A 19865-nucleotide genomic window follows, 5' to 3' on the forward strand; every position below is an offset into this window, starting at 1 on the left:
TAAGATGAGAAGTAGCTAATAACTCTTGATTCCTAATTCCTTTATTTTGTGTTTCATATGTGGTCATTGTAATATTTGGTGGAGTTAGTGGCACAATATAGATTTGGAGTACTGATAGTTATGCAAAGTATAAATGTTTATTGGAATATAAAAAAGGGAGACAATATAAAGCAAATACAACTTTATATTTTTACTTTGAAAATCATATGCCAATCATCAGAGATTACATTATCAATACTCAGGTCTATATTGGTTTTATAATACCAGTCCATTTACCTGGTTTAGTTAGACTGTGTGAAGAAATGTATTAATTCCAGCACAAGGGCTATTGCTTGATGGGCTTAAAGATGTCCACCAGTGATTTTTGTACTTTTACTGTTGAAAAGCAATATCCCAAATACAAATACAGTAAAGCACACACACTAAAGGGTCAAAAATATGTTTTGAGCAAAATAGTTTTTTTTTTTTTTTCTGACACAACCACAAACATCAAGGAGTATGGAATTCAAGGACTTGGTCTGATGGTAATCGGTGATGTCGACAGCCTCCCCCCTTGCTTGAGGAGCAATAAAGAACAAAAGCCACCCCCACCCACACAACTTCTGCTATGTCATGACATACCTGGACGACCTATTGAGATGTGCCTTTTGTTAGGTAAATCAGTTAAATGAGGTGAAAAGGAGACTGGAGTGCCACATTAAGGTCAGTGGCAGGGCTGGGTTGGTTACTTTCTAAACGTAATCAGTTACCTAAAAAAAAGGTACCTAGGCTGTCCAAAATTGAAATCGGTAATTTAGTTATCTTCCAAGGTTCAGATGAATCGGTGGCGGAGATCAGTGGATGAGATCCAGGCCAGGAAACGGCAGGTCACAGAGTGTGAGCGTGCCCTGGAAGCCCTGTGCAAGGTGACTGCCTGTTTCCAACAGATGGCCATCTCTATCGGAAGTAACTCAGACGGCAGCTTTCTGAGAGAGGAGATGGACGAGACCAGAGCACTGGCTCATAGAATCTGCACAGGTAAGGCCACTATAATGCTGTTGAATGTTAATGTGAGGTTCATGTCTGACCCCTTCTTATTCTATCATTTAATGGGGTTCCACAAACAAAAGGTGACTGTGATCTGACCCCTTCCACTCAAATTCAGGTCAAATCTTTAAGTGAAACATTCTCTCAGCCAATTGGTGTCTAAAAAAAAAAAAAATTGTTGACAGTACTGTCTTTTCAAAATCACAAGTGCAAGTACTTTGTAGTGTAAATCATACGCAAATTCCACTGTGAATAATTGTGTGTCGTCTCTTAATCCAGGGTTGCACAGACGTCTGGTCCCTCTATTGACAGAGAGGGTGACTGAACCTGGACAAGAGGATCGATTACAGGTGGAGCGAATGTGGGTTCTTTTCCTCACTGGGTTAGAGAACCTCCAACAGGACCTGCACAAAGCCAGTGACTTAATAGACCGCTTCCCTTTGAAACAGAGGAATGACCGCCGGGCCCTGGTGAACACAGGAGCTTCAGATGGTGTCACTGGGGTGTCTGCCCGAGCAGCTTCAGTCCAAACCCCGTGGCTAGCAGTGGAGGTGGCGCAAAACCCTGACCTAAAGACGCACATCACCCAGATTGACGCCCTGGTCAAGGAGATGCTCCAGAAAGTCAGCATTCCTTTCTGGGCAGTGGAGGCTACCCAAGAGGCCTGGGTGGAAGGCGCTCAGTCTCAGGATGCTGCACACGATCAGGATGAGACTCTGGAAGAGATGATGGTGGTGTCCGAAGATGACCAGATGTCTGGGTGTTGTCAACCTCTAAACTGTAAGTTGGGGTGTATGTTTTGTCTATCGACCTGAAGACTGGGGTGTACTCTTGAAAACGGTTAATGGTCAGTAAAACTTTGAATAAAGCCTCTTTCATACTGTACATACACTGTGCAATAACTACAAGTAGCTACGCAAAATGGCGTTCCTTTGTAAAAACTAAAATGTGCAGTCCTGCAATTTTAGAACGACAGTACACAGGACCGCCATTTTGCGTAGCGTTCTTGTGTTGCGTACAAATGGTATAAATTAGGTTTTTACATGCACAAGTCATTTCTATTTACTAATGCAAACTATGAACGTTAGACAAGTGTCTTTAGATGCAGTCAAAGAACTAACAAATGCTTTAAAGTATGATCAACTATAAAGATCTCCTTGGTAAAAGGATAGATGTTTATGGTCAAAGACCTTGTATATCTAGGTTATTGATTCATTTTGTAATATGCTGACTACACCAGGTGGGTGCATCCAGCCACACATGCAGGTTGAAATAGCAAAACAAACTATTAATTTGGTGACCGGTCAAAACAGTCACGGACATTTAGCTAGCTAATTGGTCCTGGGATATAACAATTGCGTTTTATCTGAAATACATCATGTCCTTTTTCCCCCTTGGAATTTTGACCCATTGAGTCACAAAATCATGTGTCCTCGACACAGAAAAGGGGAAACCTAGTTAGTTTCTTGTAACCGCTCCTTCTGTGGACTTTATACTGCGATTGGCAACCAACTTTAAGGTGCATTACCACCACCAACTGGACTTGAGTGTGGACCTAAATTCAGCTTTCAATCACCCACGTGGGTAAATGCTCCTAAAAACCAATGACGAGATGAGGGACTTGTGACACAAATAGAACCAAGTTCTATTTTAGCACCTGGCTACAGAGACGAGCGAGCAGTTTGGGTAAAATGATTGAACATGTATTTTGTAACAGAGCCCGTGTGGTCAGCATGTTAGAATGAAAATTGTATTGATTGAAAATGTATTATGCAAATTAAATAAAGTCAAATGTTGATTGGAAAATAACCAACAAAGCCACGATTAAACTTTATTCACATAAAGTTTATACAAACATAAAAATATTGTACAGACATACCCAGTATTTACATAATCAGAAAGAAAGAAACACTTAAAAATAAACCGCATGGCAGGATTGTAGGATCTCGGGTCAGTTCTTGTAGGTAGAGTTCAAATGGGCTTTGAATGCTATAAGAAAGACAAACACCTTTGTTCAATACCGTACAAGTTTAACAAAACGGTTTGATTCATGACAAGTATTTACAGGGTGCATCACAAATTACCTATGGGCCCTGGTCAAAATGTGTGGGGGCTATTGCAACAGACATTTGTCCATCTACTAACCTTCCTGGTTATGCCAAAGCTCAGCAGCAGCAGTGTTCAAGGGACTCTCATTGTTGGGCTCTGGACAAGACAGATTTTGGTACAAGGTTAGCAAAAACTTGACAGAGGCACATAACCTAAAAAAAATGAAATAAACGACAGTGATTTGATCTCTGTGTTGATAAAATCTGATCAGACCCAGTTATGAAAATGGTTGGGTGACAGACACCTAATAAAAAGACACCTCACCTCCTAATAAACTCTGGATGGACAGCAGGATGGAACGCACGTCGTACAGGGCTGACCATTTGTCTTTCAAGATATCCAGACAGATAAAGCCCTGATCGTCAACATTGGGGTGGAAACACGATGTGATGAACTTCACGCGTGGGGCTTTATAAGGGTAGCCACTAGGGAATTCCATCGACAGCTTGTACCTCAGGCCTTCGTAAACCTAAGAGATGGAAGAAGGCTGACATTCTTTAATATACTTTTTTTTAACTGTACAAAAGCTAATCAAGGCGAGCATTTGAATGTTGATGGAAGAGATGCGTCCGTATAACTTCTATCCGAAACAGTTCATGCATATATTCTGACGACCTTTTGGTCACCGGCAAGAGCTTGGCTGTTCATGCACACAAATTTCTGTTCAGAGGCAAGCCAAAGTCCAAGCCCCTTCGTCGGTGATTGGTCAAAAGTAGGTTAAGTGTTTGTGGTCTTTCAACACGAGACAAAAAAATTAATTCCACTGCTTCTTGACACACTGCTGGCTTAAACTGGAAGCCAGATGCACAAATGTGGCGGAGGAAACACCGTACAGCTGGCGACCGAAGTCAGCATGCATGTGCCCAGCCACCACAAGAAGTCGCTAGAGCTCGATGGGACAAGGACATCCCAGCCGGCCAAACCCTCCCATAACCCTGATGAAACTGGGCCAATTGCACGCTGCATCATGGGTCTCCGGGTCGTGGCCGGGAGTGACACCTCTAGCACTGCCTTAAACCGCTGCGCCGCTTGGGAGGCCCTGCACCAAACAGCTTAGGGTCCTTTCATAAATTCACTCTGGCTATCTACTCCAAATTTAGAGCAGTCTCGTCCGAGTGTGCCAGAGCGCAGAGAAACTGTCAGTAAACGTCAGCAACAAAGCGTAATTAAATTGTTGCCAGCAGCACAGTCACCAACGCTCTGGATAATCAGCTCTGCTAGGGCAAGTAAAATGGTCAGTGAAGCACTATCATTTGTGTCTGGAAGTAGCTAGCAAGCTAGCCAACGTTAGCCAGTTAGCTTGGGTGCTTGACTGCCATTGAGGTCAGAACGCTCAGATCAACACTACTCCTCAGCCAGAGCATCCACTCCGGCACTTCAGATTGAATTTACGAACACACCCCTAGTTTGATGTAACATTTTGTGACCAAGATCTCCTGTGCAATTTTTTTTAAAGTAATGACAGATTTATGGAGTCATCTTACATTAATTATATTTTGAGGAAGTGGCTACGCGTCTCAAGTTCGACAAACTTGTATTGTTTTTCAAGCAAAGGTCTTTTAAGGGAGTACGCAAGCACACGTGGTCTGTACACCTAGCCGAAGCATGCCGACACCTTTACCCATGTTCATCTGGCAGGGTTACACACCATCTACATTACTGGACTTACAATCTGAGCCCCTGCCAAGGATGCACTTTTTATGGTGAAGTAGAAAGAAACCTTTACTTACTGTTCCCTGAGCGCCGTCTATCGTTCCGATCCACTTAAAAAGGTTGTCAGACTCTGGGAAAGCCGAGATCCCCTTATGTCCAGACATCTATATGACATGTGCAAGAAATAACCTTCAGATCTAAAAGTAGCAGCTATTTTCCACAATAGATCAATTGACATCTCCAATTGTGATTAGGACATAGCCCTACACAGGGAACACTTACCATTAGTGTCATCAGCTCTTGTTGAAGTCTAGGGAGTAAAAAAAAACGACCTTTAAAATGTACCCAAATTTTGTGCAATGACTGGCCCATATCCCAATGTAAGTAGTACTAATCACCCATCTTAAAATCAGCTAGCATGCAGGCTATTACAGAACAATACTGTTTGGTTCACTTAACAGCTAAATGGCCATTTCTCTAGGACCATTTGTTAAGACCCAGCCTTAGTATAAAAGTAAGCAGGGAATAAATCTAGAGTATTCAAGGTAGCCTAGCATTTAAGTGTGTTGGGCCAGTAACCAAAAGTTGCTGTTTAATTCCTGAGACAACTAGGTGAAATAAATATGTCGACATGGCATTGAGGAAGGCACTTAACCATAATTGTTCCTCTGTCGCTCTGGATAAGAGCTTCTGTTAAACGACAAATGTACTCCGTTCTGCCACCTCTGCCCCACAACCACTAGCGGAGGACAGCGCTCGTTTAGCCCATTGGAAGAGCATGTCCTGGCACCCCGATGGTGTAACCAGCTTCCCCTTGAAGCTAGGAAAACAGAGTCCCTGCCCAGAAAGGGTATCCTAAATAATTACACATCCACAAAAAAGCCTTTCGTGAACAAACAGTTGCACTTAACCCCCTCCCCACCAGCCCTGACTTTGCTGATCGCTACTTTGAGGAACAAATTACTTGGACAGATGGTTGTCCCACCTAGCCATCTTAAGATGAATGGACTAACTAAGTCGCTCTGGGTAAGATCGTCTGCTAAATGACTAAAATGTACATGTAGATGACGGTAACAAATGTCACAAACCTTTTAGTGACTGAGCCCTTTGCGGCACTCCCACCGGTCTCATTGCCTTTCAGAGCGGCTGTGGATGAGGAAGCTGCAGGGTCCATATTTTGAGAGGCCATACTTGTAACTTATTGGAGTAACAGAATTCGAGAGGACGGTAAGTAGTTAGCAAAGTAGAAGGTACCAAAAAAAATATATGTTACTTGGAATACTCAAATGCACGTCGTATCTGGCATTTTGCTTCGTGCTAGCAAGCCACTAACCACAAGGGTGTTGTCATGACGTTACCTAAACAGTTACAGTTAGTTAATGTTTGCTAGCTAACTACAGTTAGAGTAGTTACCTAGCAAACATTGGATTTTAAGTTGCCTTGGCTAGTTAACAGTAGTTAGGTTTGCATTGGCTAGCCCAGAGATCCTATGACCTAGACATAACTGTCGAATTCACACGACAAGCCAATAACACATATGTGTATATTTGCTAATCATGTTAGCGCATAGCAAGCTAACGTTAGCTTAGTTAACGACGCAGTTACCCGAGTGTCGTCTCTTTAGCGTTATTTTTGCTGCAGTGCTAACTAGCAAGCGGAATGACTTTTTTGCCAAGCTAAAGTTTTTTTCGACTAACCAACACTGCCTATCACATACTTCTGAATGAATAATAAAATGTCACCATACTTGCCTGGTGTGTCGGTTCTGTCCACCGACTCTATTCTTCTGCTACTGAGTTTTTCAAACTGTATAGCTACCCGCCCACCCGTTTAAACGTCCTTTATCAAATCGGTGTCACCACCCCGTTTACGAATATGACCAATCGCAACTTCAGGTTTAAAACAAAGCAACGCTGTAGCAACCATTTGGAAGAACGCACTTACAAAACACTTCGATGTCATTGGGTGAAAGATCATTCGGAAGAGAGGTTTGCCTATGGTTGTACGGTCGCATTGAGTCTAAACACAAACTCTTGTGATTGAAGTCGCTTTCACATGCTAGTCGGAACTAGGAAATTCGGAAATGTCCGACTTGCTGATTCGTTGAAAGCGGCACGTGTGTAACTACAACCAGTAAGCAAGTAGAACTTTTTTTTTTAGTTTTATAGTTCCAATTAGCACTTAAACGCGGCATGAGCAATTGTAGGTCGGCCAGTCATAATTATGGCTAAACCGCGCCAATTTCTACAATGTATATTCTTAAAACCTAACGATACTAATACCGCTAGCCGTGTGCCTACCCCGAACCTTAAATTGAGACCAACAAGCACATTTTTGTAGTCAATTTTAAAATGTAAACATGTCACAATATATATTTACCTACACTATTATGGAAGAGGTGAGGTGACGATAGAGCCTGTACGTTAAAATATCTCACACATTCGCGTCATTATTTTAACGCAATAAACCATATAAAAAGGTAGACATACAAGGGATATTTGAATAGAATGGCTGTAGATACAATGAAAACGTTCTGACAAACATACTTAATAAATCAGACATAGACAAATCAAAACCTTTATTTCTAAGTGAATAAGGTTGATTCACGTCTTCACTAGGGAAAAAAGTATATGGTCTAAAAGTTCATGGTCTGTATGCCATGAAGTACAATGACATCAAAGCACCTGACATTGTAGAAACATATTACAATATAAAATTGAGAATACAGTTCAAGATGGGAAAACAAAATGACTGATTTTACAAGAACAGTAACTCTTTATAGAACTCCTTATATTCAATGTGGGGGGGAGGCACCCCCCCTGGCCCCAAGAACCGTTCTATTACCAAGGGGCCATAGGCTGCCATAGAGCCCCTTTAACAATTAGAGTACTGTAGGGATTGGTTAAAAATAAAATTAAAAAGGGGGGGGAGGAACATTTCTTCATCAAATAGAACTGATCAATTCCTGACTTGGCTAGTTAAATAAAGGTTACATTTAAAAAATATATATTAAAAAAAAAAAAATCTGTAATTGTATACAATGAGATCCAAAGCCACACGGGCAGAAAAGACATTGGCACTCTTGTACAGTCTCTCGTGATTTGATACGATTGATATATTCATTATTTCCGTGGTTTTCTACGGCTGTGTCAGAAATGGACATTTTACATTTGAGTCATTTAGCAGACTCTTACAGAAGAAATTAGGGCTAAGTGTCTTGCTCAAGGGCACGTTGACAGATTTCTCACCTAGTCGGCTCAGGATTCAAACCAGTGACCTTTCAGTTACTGGCCCAATGCTTTTAACCGTTAGGCTACCTGCCGCCCACAAAATGGCACCCTATTCCCTTTAGTACACTACCTATGTCCAGGGCCAACAGGGCTCTGGTCAGCAGTAATGTATTATATAGGCTAGGGAATAGGGTGCCATTTGCCGAGGTAGACTAGGACTCTATTCCTTCCCTGAACTCTGGACCTCCATGGCCTTCTGCATCTTCTCAATCATCCACCCGGGAACTGTGAAAGGCTTCAACTCAACTGGCGTCATTTTCAGGTCAGGGCAATCTCTTAGAAAATAAAAATAAAAACACACAACAGAATCATAATCTCACCCTGAAAACAGTGTAACCCCCTTTATGCTTGATTTTAGCCTGGTCATCCCGGACCTATTTGAGCTGTAGGCTATAGACAATTTATCTGGGGTGACCAGGCTAGGCATGCCTGGTTTAAGAAGTGAATATCCATCGAAGATACTCCATTCAATGACAGATGAATTGACACTTGTTGAATAAAATGGGGGCCAACAAAACATCTTCCTTACTTGTAATCATTACTCAGAGAAAGGTCCTGGACATCCTCTTCAATAAGGAGATAGGCCTATAAAATTATAAAATGTTTAGATCATGTTAGATTAGCTTACATTAGTTCATACATTTAGCATATCATACTTGTTTTTAAAAGGTGCAAATATGTAAAAAAATCTCTCCTCCATTACCTGGTTGTTCAAATTCTATAATTTTCGCCTAATTTCAGTTTGTGATAAAACAAGCAATTTATAGTGTAAAGGATCACATTACAATCTTTTCAATAATCAAAAATATTGTATTTTAAGCTGATGGGCATTCACTCACTGCTCTAGAATGTAGTGAAATGAGGGTTAAGAGGGTGCTACTAAATTAATGTCTAAACGTAGTTCTTTGCCCTATGCCATTATGAATCAAATTCAACTAATCATTAGATTGGTCTCTAAATATTATAACATTAGGGGCCTCCCGACCGAGTGGCACAGTGGTCTAAGGCACTGCATCGCAGTGTTTGCGGTGTCGCAGTGTTTGCGGTTTGATCCCGGGTCAGTATTATAACTTTAATACTCTAGTACTTAACAGTGTTGATTAAATAAGAAGGTAGACTTCACTTAGAAAAACCCAATTTTTGTCACACAGGAACCTGTAGCCACTAGCTAGCTTGTCAGTTGACGTTAGAGCCGTTCTGCCCGCGGAGCATTGACAAAGTTCTATTGACCAGCGACCACTTTCACTCTAATCATGCTAAATTCCCTGAGTAAATAGTCTAACTTATGAACTGTATATGGTAGAGAAATAGGGTTTGGACAATTGTTTTTTTTTAATGCAATTCTATATTGAATGGATATATTTTTTTAACATTGAAATAATAATGTTATGGGTGAACACCCTATAGCTGTATGAAGCTGATGTGTACAAAACTGAAAGTAAAAAGACACAAAGCTAAACTTATGGATGGGAAGCATAGAAATTACCACTTAGACTTGCTTTCAATGAGAATGACAGATCTATAACTCACATTTCTATGTGAATTTGGTCAGGTCGCCCACAAAAGATCGGTTTCTGCTTTAGCCTACTCTGCATGAAAACTAACATGACAGAGGAGTTTGGCTAAAGCAATTCTTTAGATCTAGAGATCTGCGACCAGGCTGGAGATCTGCGACCAGGCTAGAGTTGGATACAGAGCTCTTACCATCTTTCCACCTGTAGCTCTCATATGCTGTCTCTCTGCCAACCAGTGTTTGTCCTGGGCATCGGCCGCATACTGAAAACACACACAGACACAGTATTTTATTACTTTGCTCTAAGCTTTGTAATGGTTTATGGTAGGGGAGATGGGATGGTCATCTCACTCACAAGTTGGTTAGCATAATATAGCAGACAGTGAAGAAACCGTCACAGAACATGGCCACTCCGGGTTCCACATTTATTTTTGACTTTTTGATATAATTGTATGTGCTCCTTTAATTCAGTTATTAGCTCCCAATGTACAAATGAAATACAATTTATGAAACAAATATTGCATACTTTTAGAGGTTGTTGTGTAACCATAAGATAAAACATTACAAGGGGTCATCCACCTACAGGTAAATGCCAAATAAAGGAAACACCAACATGAAGTGTCTTAATATGGTGTTGAGCCAGAACAGCTTCAATGCACCTTGGCATAGATGCTACAAGTGTCTGAAACTCTATTGGAGTGATGCGACATCATTCTTCCACGAGAAATTCCATAATTTAGTGTTTCGTTGAAGGTGGTGGAAAAGGCTCCAGAATCTTCCATAGTGTTCAGTTGGGTTGACATCTGGTGACAGACGGCAGGGCATATGGTTTAGATTTTTTTTATGCTCATCAAACAATTCCTTGACCACTCGTGCCCCTGGAAGAGACCACTCCCATCAGAATATAAATTATTCACCATAGCTGATCTCTCAGAATGGCTGTGTATTTCTTGGGGTTTACCCTGCCCTCTAAACCATGCTTGGAAAATGCACTCCACACCATCAGAACCTTCATTTCCTCAAGTGTTTCCATTATTTTGGCAGTTACCTGTAGGTCACCTATCAAGCTGAAGAGATAGCAGACCTTGGCTGTGCAGAAGCTTTTTTCCAGCCGATTATGACTGCTGCCCAGATGTCCAAAGGGTGGTTTTTGAGTTGGATTATTTGTTTGCTGAGAATGTGTGCTTTCCACAGAACCTACCTAAGGGTATATGCCATAGGAGATCCGCAACAGGATCCCTACGTACATCCAAATGAAGACGGAATGATTCTGACATGGAAATGCCAGCCAACATGCACTACATGACCAAAAGTATGTGGACACCTGCTCGTTGAACATCTCATTTATAAAATCATGGGCATTAATATAGAGTTGGCCCCCCCTTTGCTGCTATAACAGCCTCCACTCTTCTGGGAAGGCTTTCCCCTAGATGTTGGAATATTGCTGCGGGGACTTGCTGCGGGGACTTGCTTCCATTCAACTACAAGAGCATTAGTGAGGTTGGGCACTGATGTTGGGCGATTAGGCCTGGCTGGCAGTCGGCATACCAATTCATTCCAAAGGTGTACGATGGCGTTGAGGTCAGGGCTCTGTGCAAGCCAGTCAAGTTCGTCCACACCGATCTCGACAAACAATTTCTGTATTGACCTTGCTTTGTGCACGGGGACATTGTCATGCTTTAACAGGAAAGGGCCTTCCCCAAACTGTTGCCACAAAGTTGGAAGCACAGAATCGTCTAGGATGTCATTGTATGCTGTAGCATTAAGATTTCCCTTCACTGGAACTAAGGGGCCTAGCCCGAACCATGAAAAACAACCCCAGACCATTATTCCTCTTCCACCAAACTTTACAGTTGGCACTATGCAGTCGGGCAGGTAGCGTTCTCCTGGCATCTGCCAAACCCAGATTCGTCCGTCGGACTGCCAGATGGTGAAGCGTGATTCATAACGCCAGAGAACACGTTTCCACTGCTCCAGAGTCGGAAAGGTGGCATCCTATGTCAGTGCCACATTGAAAGTCACTGAGCTCTTCAGTAAGGCCCTTCTCATGCCAATGTTTACCTATGGAGATTGCATGGCAACGGGTGTGGCTGAAATAGCCGAATCCAGTCATTTGAAGGGGTGTCCACATACTTTTGTGTATATCGAAATGTTCAATCAAACTGAAGTGAGCTTGTTTATCTATAATGGCAGGATTAAATTGGAGTTGATGCTTTAAGTCAATGTTTTCTACTGGTTATGCTCTTTTCAGTGTACCGACACATGTATATATCTTTTTACAATTAGTGTATATCGATTTGGATTCTGCATTTAGTGCTTATTAAACCTTCTAGATGATGCAGAGCAAATTCATTTATTTACAACTGTTTGATATACAACCACATGTACATCCTGCATTTATTATCACCTGAGAGAGAGAGCAAGAGAGATAAAGCGAGAGAGAGAGAGCGAGCGAGCGAGCAACACAATTAGACCCAACCAAATCATGAGAAAACGAAAAGAAAATCACTTGACTTTTTTGGAAAGAAATAACAAAAAAAACCAGAGGAAACTAGAACCCATATTTATGTTTATTTATTTTCCCTTTTGTACTTTAACTATTTGCGCATAACATGATATCTGCAAAGTCTTTTTTATTTTGGAACTTTTGTGGGTGTAATGTTCACTGTTAATTTTTGTTTATTTCACTTTTGTTTATTATCTACTTCACTTGCATTGGCAATGTTAACATATGTTTCCCATGCCAATAAAGCCCTTAAATTGAATTGAGAGAGTTACCTTGAAGAGGTCAGCATGTTTGATGTAAATCCTTCCTCTGGTGCCACCCATTCCTAAAGCCCTACAATGAAGCAGGGATTTCAGGTTTCATTAGGAACATAAGATACAAACAACGTAGATGAAGACAGTTGTTGGACCACGCCCCCATGTAACTCAAGTTAATTATCTTTTTTTTGTGTGTGAGTCAATGAAACATTGTTAATACTCAACTTCCAATTTCCACTTACTTATTTGCTCTGGACCCAAGAACAAATGTGCTCCCTTCATTGAGTCTGGAAGGGTCCCACTAGAATATGAAAACATTGTATTATATAGGGAAAATGTATGATACTCAAATCCATGGAACAGAATGAAAAAATAAATAAAAAATTATTATGTTGATTTCACCCAAAAAATAGTTTTTGATCTTTAAAGATGCTAGAATGCACGAGGGAAACTTGTTATAAGTGCATTGTATAATTGATAAATGACTATTGCATTCAGCCATTATCATATAATTAATAGAAGCAATAACATATAAACTCTTACCTTTGGTCCTTCACGCTTTACGGACTCTGATGTCTTGGGCTTAGGCCTAGAGAACATGCATATGGATCACAGCATTTTACATCATACATGATAAATATTCACATTAATCTAGATTTCCATTGAAGAAATATGGGACGACAATTTTTTATTTCACCTTTATTTAACTTGACTAAGTAGCATCACTTGCATGTGAATAAGAGTTTGAGCATTCATGCAGCAGTGATTTTACATGTAGGTTTTGACAATGAAAACAACTGCTCACTGACAGCAAGGTGAAAACACGTGTTGTCGAACAGGAGCGCATACTCACACATTACTATACATAGTAGGCTTGACATAGGAACCGACAGGAGCTGTCATGCGCCCTTTCCGCTGGAAAAAAGACATTGCCATATTGTCAGTTACTCTGCGTTTTGGGTTTATTATTTTTTGATGAAGGTTTATTCTACAAGAAGGGCAGACTAGTTTACCTTCTTTGGAACAGGACTGGTTCTTTGACTGGACTCATCCTCTGGTTTCACCCGCTGCAAGAAAAGAGATATTGTCGCTGAAGTGGGAGAGACAGCGATAGCATTATATCCTTATTTTCCCTCCAAGAACTTCATTCAAGATGTGGAGGCAATAAGACTAATGCAATGAGGAAAACACTCATACTTCTAGCCGGCATCCTCACTTTATTTTGGTTTTAATTTTACCTTCATTTAACTAGGCAAGTCAGTTAAGAACAAATTCTTATTTACAAAGACGGCCAAAACTCGGACGACACTGGGCCAATTGTGCGCCGCCCTACGGGACTCCCAATCACAGCAGGTTGTGATACAGCCTGGGATGAAATGAGACGCAGTGCCTTAGACCGTTGCGCCACAACATCCCTTTTTGAAAGCGTAAATCAGTGTCACGTTCACTTAAAATCTGCAACTTCCCTTATGATGACAACTACATTTAAGTTATATGAGACTTGGACTCATTCTAGATGAGTCTTTCTGCAATATATCTCACATCCTATCTCCTCGCCTCCTTCTAAACCATATTGGAGGAGAAGGGCCAAGGTTCCTACCCTCCCCTCCAATGCACTTTGAGGTAAAGAAAGAGGAATGTGAGGAAAGATGGATTGAGAAAGAGCCATCATGATCTTCACTCATTTAAAATCTTCCTTTACCTTGACTGGAGGCTCAGGGCCGGGTCTTGCCACTGCCGATTTCTCCCCGTCTGAGAAGAGCTGTTTGGCCTGACCATGGAGAGGAACATTACTCATAGATGTCTCTGTGCATTAACCACAGAACCGAAACAGTGACACTTCTTGAAACACGTTTAGTTGGCATCTTACATTTTCCAAGCAGTTTCTGCAGACTTCTCGGATCAGCTGCTCGGTCTGGACGTCCTCTTCGAAGTTCTCCTTCACGTTGCTGGCTGCTTTCTCGAAAAACTGTTGCAAAGAAAGAAAAAAAGATTCGCACCCGTTTTCAGTACTCCAGCACCTTACCCGTTTGAGGATAACAACAGAGGCCTTTTCATTTTATGAGATTAGAGAGCACATTGGAAGGGATTATAGACCATTCCTCCATACAGAATCTTTCCACATTCTTGATCTTCTTCGTCTGTACTTATGGACTGCTGAGAACTCTATTTTCATGTAATTTGACCACAGCACTGCCTGGAGTTTGATAAAAGGCGTTGGTGCTTGGACTGGAATCGGTGCTATGATCAGATGACATCTTTGGCTACACACCAGTGGTGGGTTTGGAAGCATACGGAGAAAAGTACCTCATACTTACGGTAAAATATGGTGGTGGGTCTTGTACGTTATGGGGCTATTTTACTTCCACTCGTCCTGGGGCTTTTGTTAAGGTCAACATCATTAACGTGACCAAGTACCAGGACATTTTAGCCCAAAACCTGGTTACCTCTAACAGGTGGCTGAGGAGGGTGCTAAAGTATTGAAAACAGAGGTGCCAATAATGAGGAGGGTGCTGGAGTATTGAAAACATGGGTGCCAATAATGAGGTGTGTCAAAGTATTGTAAACAGGGGTGCCAATAATGAGGCGGGTGCGAAAGTATTGAAAACAGGGGTGCCAATAATGAGGGTGCTAGAGTATTTAAAATAGGGGTGTCAATAATTTCGACTCCTATCTTTTTTTAGATGTGTTTACTACTTGCCAAACAAAATATATTCCTTGTTAGTAGAAAATATAATTTCCCCATTTTTTTGGAGCACACATATCTCAGTATTTGCATTATGTTATACAGTATTCTTTTCCTCATCTTGATCAAGGGTGCCAATAATTATGGACCTGACTGTATGTATGTACAGTGGGGGATAAAAGTATTTGATCCCCTGCTGATTTTGTACGTTTGCCCACTGACAAAGAAAGGATCAGTCTATAATTTTAATGGTAGGTTCATTTGAACAGTGAGAGACAGAATAACAACAAAAATATCCAGAAAAACGCATGTCAAAAATGTTATAAATTGATTAGCATTTTAATGAGGGAAATAAGTATTTGACCCCCTCTCAATAAGAAAGATTTCTGGCTCCCAGGTGTCTTTATTACAGGTAACGACCTGAGATTAGGAGCACACTCTTAAAGGGAGTGCTCCTAACCGCAGCTTGTTACCTGTAAAAAAGACACCTGTCCACAGAAGCAATCAATCAGATTCCAAACTCTCCACCATGGCCAAGACCAAAGAGCTCTCCAAGGATGTCAGGGACAAGATTGTAGACCTACACAAGGCTGGAATGGGCTACAAGACCATCGCCAAGCAGCTTGGTGAGAAGGTGACAACAGTTGGTGCGATTATTCGCAAATGGAAGAAACACAAAAGAACTGTCAATATCCCTCAGACTGGGGCTCCATGCAAGATCTCACCTTGTGGAGTTGCAATGATCATGAGAACGGTGAGGAATCAGCCCAGAACTACACGGGAGGATCTTGTCAATGATCTCAAGGCAGCTGGGACCATAGTCACCAAGAAAACAATTGGTAACACACTACGCCGTGAAGGACTGAAATCCTGCAGCGCCCGCAAGGTCCCCCTGCTCAAGAATACATATACATGCACGTCTGAAGTTTGTCAATGAACATCTGAATGACACAGAGGACAACTGGTGAAAGTGTTGTGGTTAGATGAGACCAAAATGGAGCTCTTTGGCATCAACTCAACTCGCCGTGTTTGGAGGAGGAGGAGGAGGAATGCTGCCTATGACCCCAAGAACACCATCTCCACCGTCAAACATGGAGGTGGAAACATTATGCTTTGGGGGTGTTTTTCTGCTAAGGGGACAGGACAACTTCACCGCATCAAAGGGACAATGGACGGGGCCATGTACCGTCAAATCTTGGGTGAGAACCTCCTTCCCTCAGCCAGGGCATTGAAAATGGGTCGTGGATGGGTATTCCAGCATGACAATGACCCAAAACACACGGCCAAGGCAACAAAGGAGTGGCTCAAGAAGAAGCACATTAAGGTCCTGGAGTGGCCAGGACCTATATCCAAATCTCCAGACCTTAATCTCATAGAAAATCTGTGGAGGGAGTTGAAGGTTCGAGTTGCCAAACGTCAGCCTCGAAACCTTAATGACTTGTAGAAGATCTGCAAAGAGGAGTGGGACAAAATCCCTCCTGAGATGTGTGCAAAAATGGTGGCCAACTACAAGAAACGTCTGACCTCTGTGATTGCCAACAAGGGTTTTGCCACCAAGTACTAAGTCATGTTTTGCAGAGGGGTCAAATACTTATTTCCCTCATTAAAATGCAAATCATTTTATAACATTTTTGACATGCGTTTTTCTGGATTTTTTTGTTGTTAGTCTGTCTCTCACTGTTCATATAAACCTACTATTAAAATTATAGACTGATCATTTCTTTGTAAGTGGGCAAACGTACAAAATCAGCAGGGGATCAAATACTTTTTCCCCCTACTGTATATATGTATGTACAGTACCAGTCAAAAGTTTGGACACACATATTCATTCAAGGGTTTTTCTTTATTTTTACTATTTTCTACATTGTGGAATAATAGTGAAGACATCAAAACTATGAAATAACACATATGGAATCGTGTAGTAACCAAAAAAAGTGTTAAACAAATCAAAATATATTTTCTATTTGAGATTCTTCAAAGAAGGCATCCTTTGCCATGATGAGAGCTTTGCACACTCTTGGCATTCTCTCAACCAGCTTCATGAGGTAGTCACCTGGAATGCATTTCAATTAACAGGTGTGCCTTGTTAAAAGTTAATTTGCGGTAGGGGTGGTACCGCAAAGGGGTGGTATCAGAGGTGTGGACTCGAGTCACATGACTTGGACTCAAGTCAGTCACAAATATGATGAATTGCAACTCGACTTTGACTTTAACACCAATGACTCGTGACTTGACTTGTACTTGAGCCTCAAACTCTTCATTTAATGGATTACAGTTTGAATCGGACAGCAGCCAATCAAATTGTGCCAGCTGAGAAAAAGTTGTGCGTGGCAGTGCAGAGGAACATCAGCGGGTGAATTCAGATGGAGCCCTTGGAAAGATGATTATGATTATCACCCAAAATGATTCTTTTCGGATATAAAGACGACGCTGTATCAACAAAAAACGGATTGCAACTTGCAAAACATGCTGGAAGACAATTACAGACGGAGGCGCCACAATTTCCAACTTTGTTCTACATTTGAAGCTGCACAAAGAATGGTAAGTCGTGGCTAATATAGCCGACAGCTATTTATTTTATTACTTTACTAGTGTATCATGTAGGCTAATGTAACATTAAATAAATGAGCCCCCACACAGTCAGCCAGTGCGGGAACATGATAATTGCACCCAAGATTAGCCTAAATCCTGCCTGATGTTACTGCTGTTCCTAAAACCATTGAATACGTTAGCGTACTGTAACCACACAGAGAGAGGGTGTGTGTGTGTGTGTAAGGATGGGCGATTGTGTACAAGCCTACATCGCCCGATTGCGCCCCATAGCGATCATCGATAGTCAATCACTATGGGGGGGGGGCGGGGTATTTCTCAAGGCAACCCATGTATTTCCATGGAAATATAACGTTTATTACTTTTGATTTTGACCCCCCCTTTATTCAGGGACACATTATTCCATTTCTGTTAGTCACATGTCTGTGGAACTTGTTCAGTTTATGTCTCAGTTGTTGAATCTTGTTATGTTCATACAAATGTTTACACATGTTAAGTTTGCTGAAAATAAATGCAGTTGACAGTGAGAGGACGTTTCTTTTTTTGCTGAGTTTATAAGCACCCCCCCAGAAAAGGGATGTATATACAGCAGACTCACCTTCATGTATTTTCTGAAGACTCCCATAATGTCCTCATTGAAGCTGGGCTGTAGAACTGTTCGCAAGAGGTCCATGGATATAACAGGGTCTGTGTAGCTAGATGCACAATGACACTACCAGCTATAGCACACCTTGTGTATAATCGGTCTGGAAAGTCACTCAACAAAACACATCTCATCACAGTTTCTGCTCTAACTTGACAATATTACACAAGCACAATATTTGGTTTTGTAACAAACAGATTCTCCTGTTAGTGCATCGTGTGCATCTTGCTAGCTGTCACTCATATGTCGAGGGGCTGATTGCTCATTGGTTGAAATCGATGTGGGGAAAAATACTGCAGTACATCTTCCAGAAAAACAGTCGCTTTTAAAACTTGGGCTTTCGTGGCTAATTGAGGTAAGACAGTAATTATTCTCATAGATGATGCATGTATGAACTACACATTGACACACCCAGCTCAAAGCGGGAGGTAAAAAAAAAAAACAAAAAAACGAAGTAATTGCCAAAGTTTAGGAGCATGTCTTTAAAAGCAGACTAACAATACTCAAATGTGTTTTTGTTGGTTTACTATCCCTTTAACAGTCAGTCAACTTACCTCATGGTCATCTGTGAGCGTCTGCCCCGGCGGTAGACCTGTCTATGTTTTATCATGATGTTCCAGGGATTCTGGAAGAGGCCAAAGGACGCCCAGTCATTTAATGCCAGCTGAGTCATCATCCCATTCCCATCACATGAATTAGGGTGTGTCGACAACTACTTTTCCGATTTTTACACATTCCCCTATGTTAAGTGACATTTGAAATGTTAGATATACATTTGAATGACAACTATAACTTGCTGAACTTGTCAACTAGCTGATAGTTAAAACGACCGCGCCACCTCATCACTTCCAGGCACGATCGGAATGAGCTCGAGCGGTCAATCCGCGAAATGTCACATTCAGTCGTTAACATTGTTTCTCGTAACATAGCTATGTAACGTTAATTGTGTAGGAATCACACTTCGTAACGGTAATAATTTAGCAATTTTAATGCATGCTCAGAGCTCACCATAGTTTGTATGGGCGGCTGTTCAACAGCATCTTGTTGAAGCCAGTCCCTCCGTCCCTCGCCTCGATGGGCACCCATTTGGCAACAGCCCTTTTGGAATCTGGCTGGATGAAGTGTGATGATTGATCCAAGCGACGGCGACCAGGACAACTATTTTTTTATCCCTTTTGACGAGGTTGTTACATTAGTGTGCAATGCTCAAATTGGGCTTACGTATTGTCTGATTATTTTTATTAAAACAGGCTAAAACGATCCAAATGCTTATTTAAAAGCGCGCTGGCAAATTACTTCCTGAGTATTCTTTTTTTTAACAGAATATTCTAGCATTCAAAAGAAACCATTAACCTCTTTTCTAACCACACTGTTGTTTTAAAGAGCCAGGGTGTTTTTCAAGAAACCAAAGTGAACTCTTTACCGCCATCTATTGCACGGGAGGTACAAACATGTATTTAGCGCAGGCGTAGAAGCTACGTGGGCGTGTCCGCGAGACGAAGGCTTTGAACCATTGCAGCCGCCATATTTGTAGGGGCTTTCAGAAGCAACTAATGACCATCAGCGTTTGGAATATACTGACTATTGCGCTCTATAACCTGTTTTATCTCTTAACATTTAGGTTGTAGTGAC

At 41.4% G+C, this 19865-nt stretch overlaps 3 protein-coding genes across 5 annotated transcripts; 1 reads left to right on the top strand and 2 right to left on the bottom strand.

Moving 5' to 3' along the window:
* The first annotated feature begins 812 nt into the window (after positions 1-812).
* On the top strand, positions 813-2760 carry zgc:109913 (regulator of G-protein signaling 9-binding protein). The gene is made up of 2 exons (XM_014168171.2): positions 813-1017; positions 1306-2760. The coding sequence occupies exons 1-2, from the start codon at positions 816-818 to the stop codon at positions 1839-1841; spliced, it is 738 nt and encodes a 245-aa protein (XP_014023646.2). The 5' UTR covers positions 813-815; the 3' UTR covers positions 1842-2760.
* A 60-nt stretch (positions 2761-2820) lies between these two features.
* On the bottom strand, positions 2821-6638 carry ube2c (ubiquitin-conjugating enzyme E2C). Of its 3 annotated transcripts, none has more exons than XM_014168153.2 (7): positions 6536-6638; positions 5877-5985; positions 5071-5098; positions 4866-4952; positions 3400-3604; positions 3172-3231; positions 2821-3015 (listed from the first exon to the last, which is right to left on the bottom strand). In XM_014168153.2, exons 2-7 carry the CDS (start codon positions 5975-5977, stop codon positions 2978-2980), a joined length of 519 nt encoding a protein of 172 aa, XP_014023628.1. In that variant the 5' UTR covers positions 5978-5985; positions 6536-6638; the 3' UTR covers positions 2821-2977.
* Positions 6639-7349: 711 nt separating this feature from the next.
* On the bottom strand, positions 7350-19632 carry dnttip1 (deoxynucleotidyltransferase terminal interacting protein 1). Its single transcript, XM_014168170.2, has 13 exons — positions 19242-19632; positions 18788-18858; positions 18189-18285; positions 14225-14323; positions 14057-14125; positions 13368-13421; positions 13208-13269; positions 12898-12943; positions 12597-12655; positions 12370-12430; positions 9783-9854; positions 8608-8663; positions 7350-8353 (listed from the first exon to the last, which is right to left on the bottom strand). The coding sequence occupies exons 1-13, from the start codon at positions 19317-19319 to the stop codon at positions 8239-8241; spliced, it is 939 nt and encodes a 312-aa protein (XP_014023645.1). The 5' UTR covers positions 19320-19632; the 3' UTR covers positions 7350-8238.
* Positions 19633-19865: the final 233 nt, after the last annotated feature.

Source organism: Salmo salar, chromosome ssa22 (genome assembly GCF_905237065.1).
Source record: "Salmo salar chromosome ssa22, Ssal_v3.1, whole genome shotgun sequence".
Lineage (NCBI taxonomy): Eukaryota > Metazoa > Chordata > Actinopteri > Salmoniformes > Salmonidae > Salmo > Salmo salar.

Bases quoted from the DNA above. Each gene is read 5' to 3' on its own strand.
- zgc:109913 (XM_014168171.2), top strand. From the start codon at position 816: ATGAATCGGTGGCGGAGATCAGTGGATGAGATCCAGGCCAGGAAACGG. The intron at 1,018-1,305 runs GTAAGGCCACTA...CTCTTAATCCAG, and splicing joins GGCTCATAGAATCTGCACAG to GGTTGCACAGACGTCTGGTC.
- ube2c (XM_014168153.2), bottom strand. From the start codon at position 5,977: ATGGCCTCTCAAAATATGGACCCTGCAGCTTCCTCATCCACAGCCGCT. The intron at 4,953-5,070 runs GTAAGTGTTCCC...CATGTCATATAG, and splicing joins AAGAGCTGATGACACTAATG to ATGTCTGGACATAAGGGGAT. The intron at 3,605-4,865 runs GTAAGTAAAGGT...TCCATCTCTTAG, and splicing joins TAGACGGCGCTCAGGGAACA to GTTTACGAAGGCCTGAGGTA.
- dnttip1 (XM_014168170.2), bottom strand. From the start codon at position 19,319: ATGGGTGCCCATCGAGGCGAGGGACGGAGGGACTGGCTTCAACAAGAT. The intron at 13,270-13,367 runs GTAAACTAGTCT...TCTTTTTTCCAG, and splicing joins CCAGTCCTGTTCCAAAGAAG to CGGAAAGGGCGCATGACAGC. The intron at 12,431-12,596 runs GTAAGTGGAAAT...GCTTCATTGTAG, and splicing joins CTTGGGTCCAGAGCAAATAA to GGCTTTAGGAATGGGTGGCA.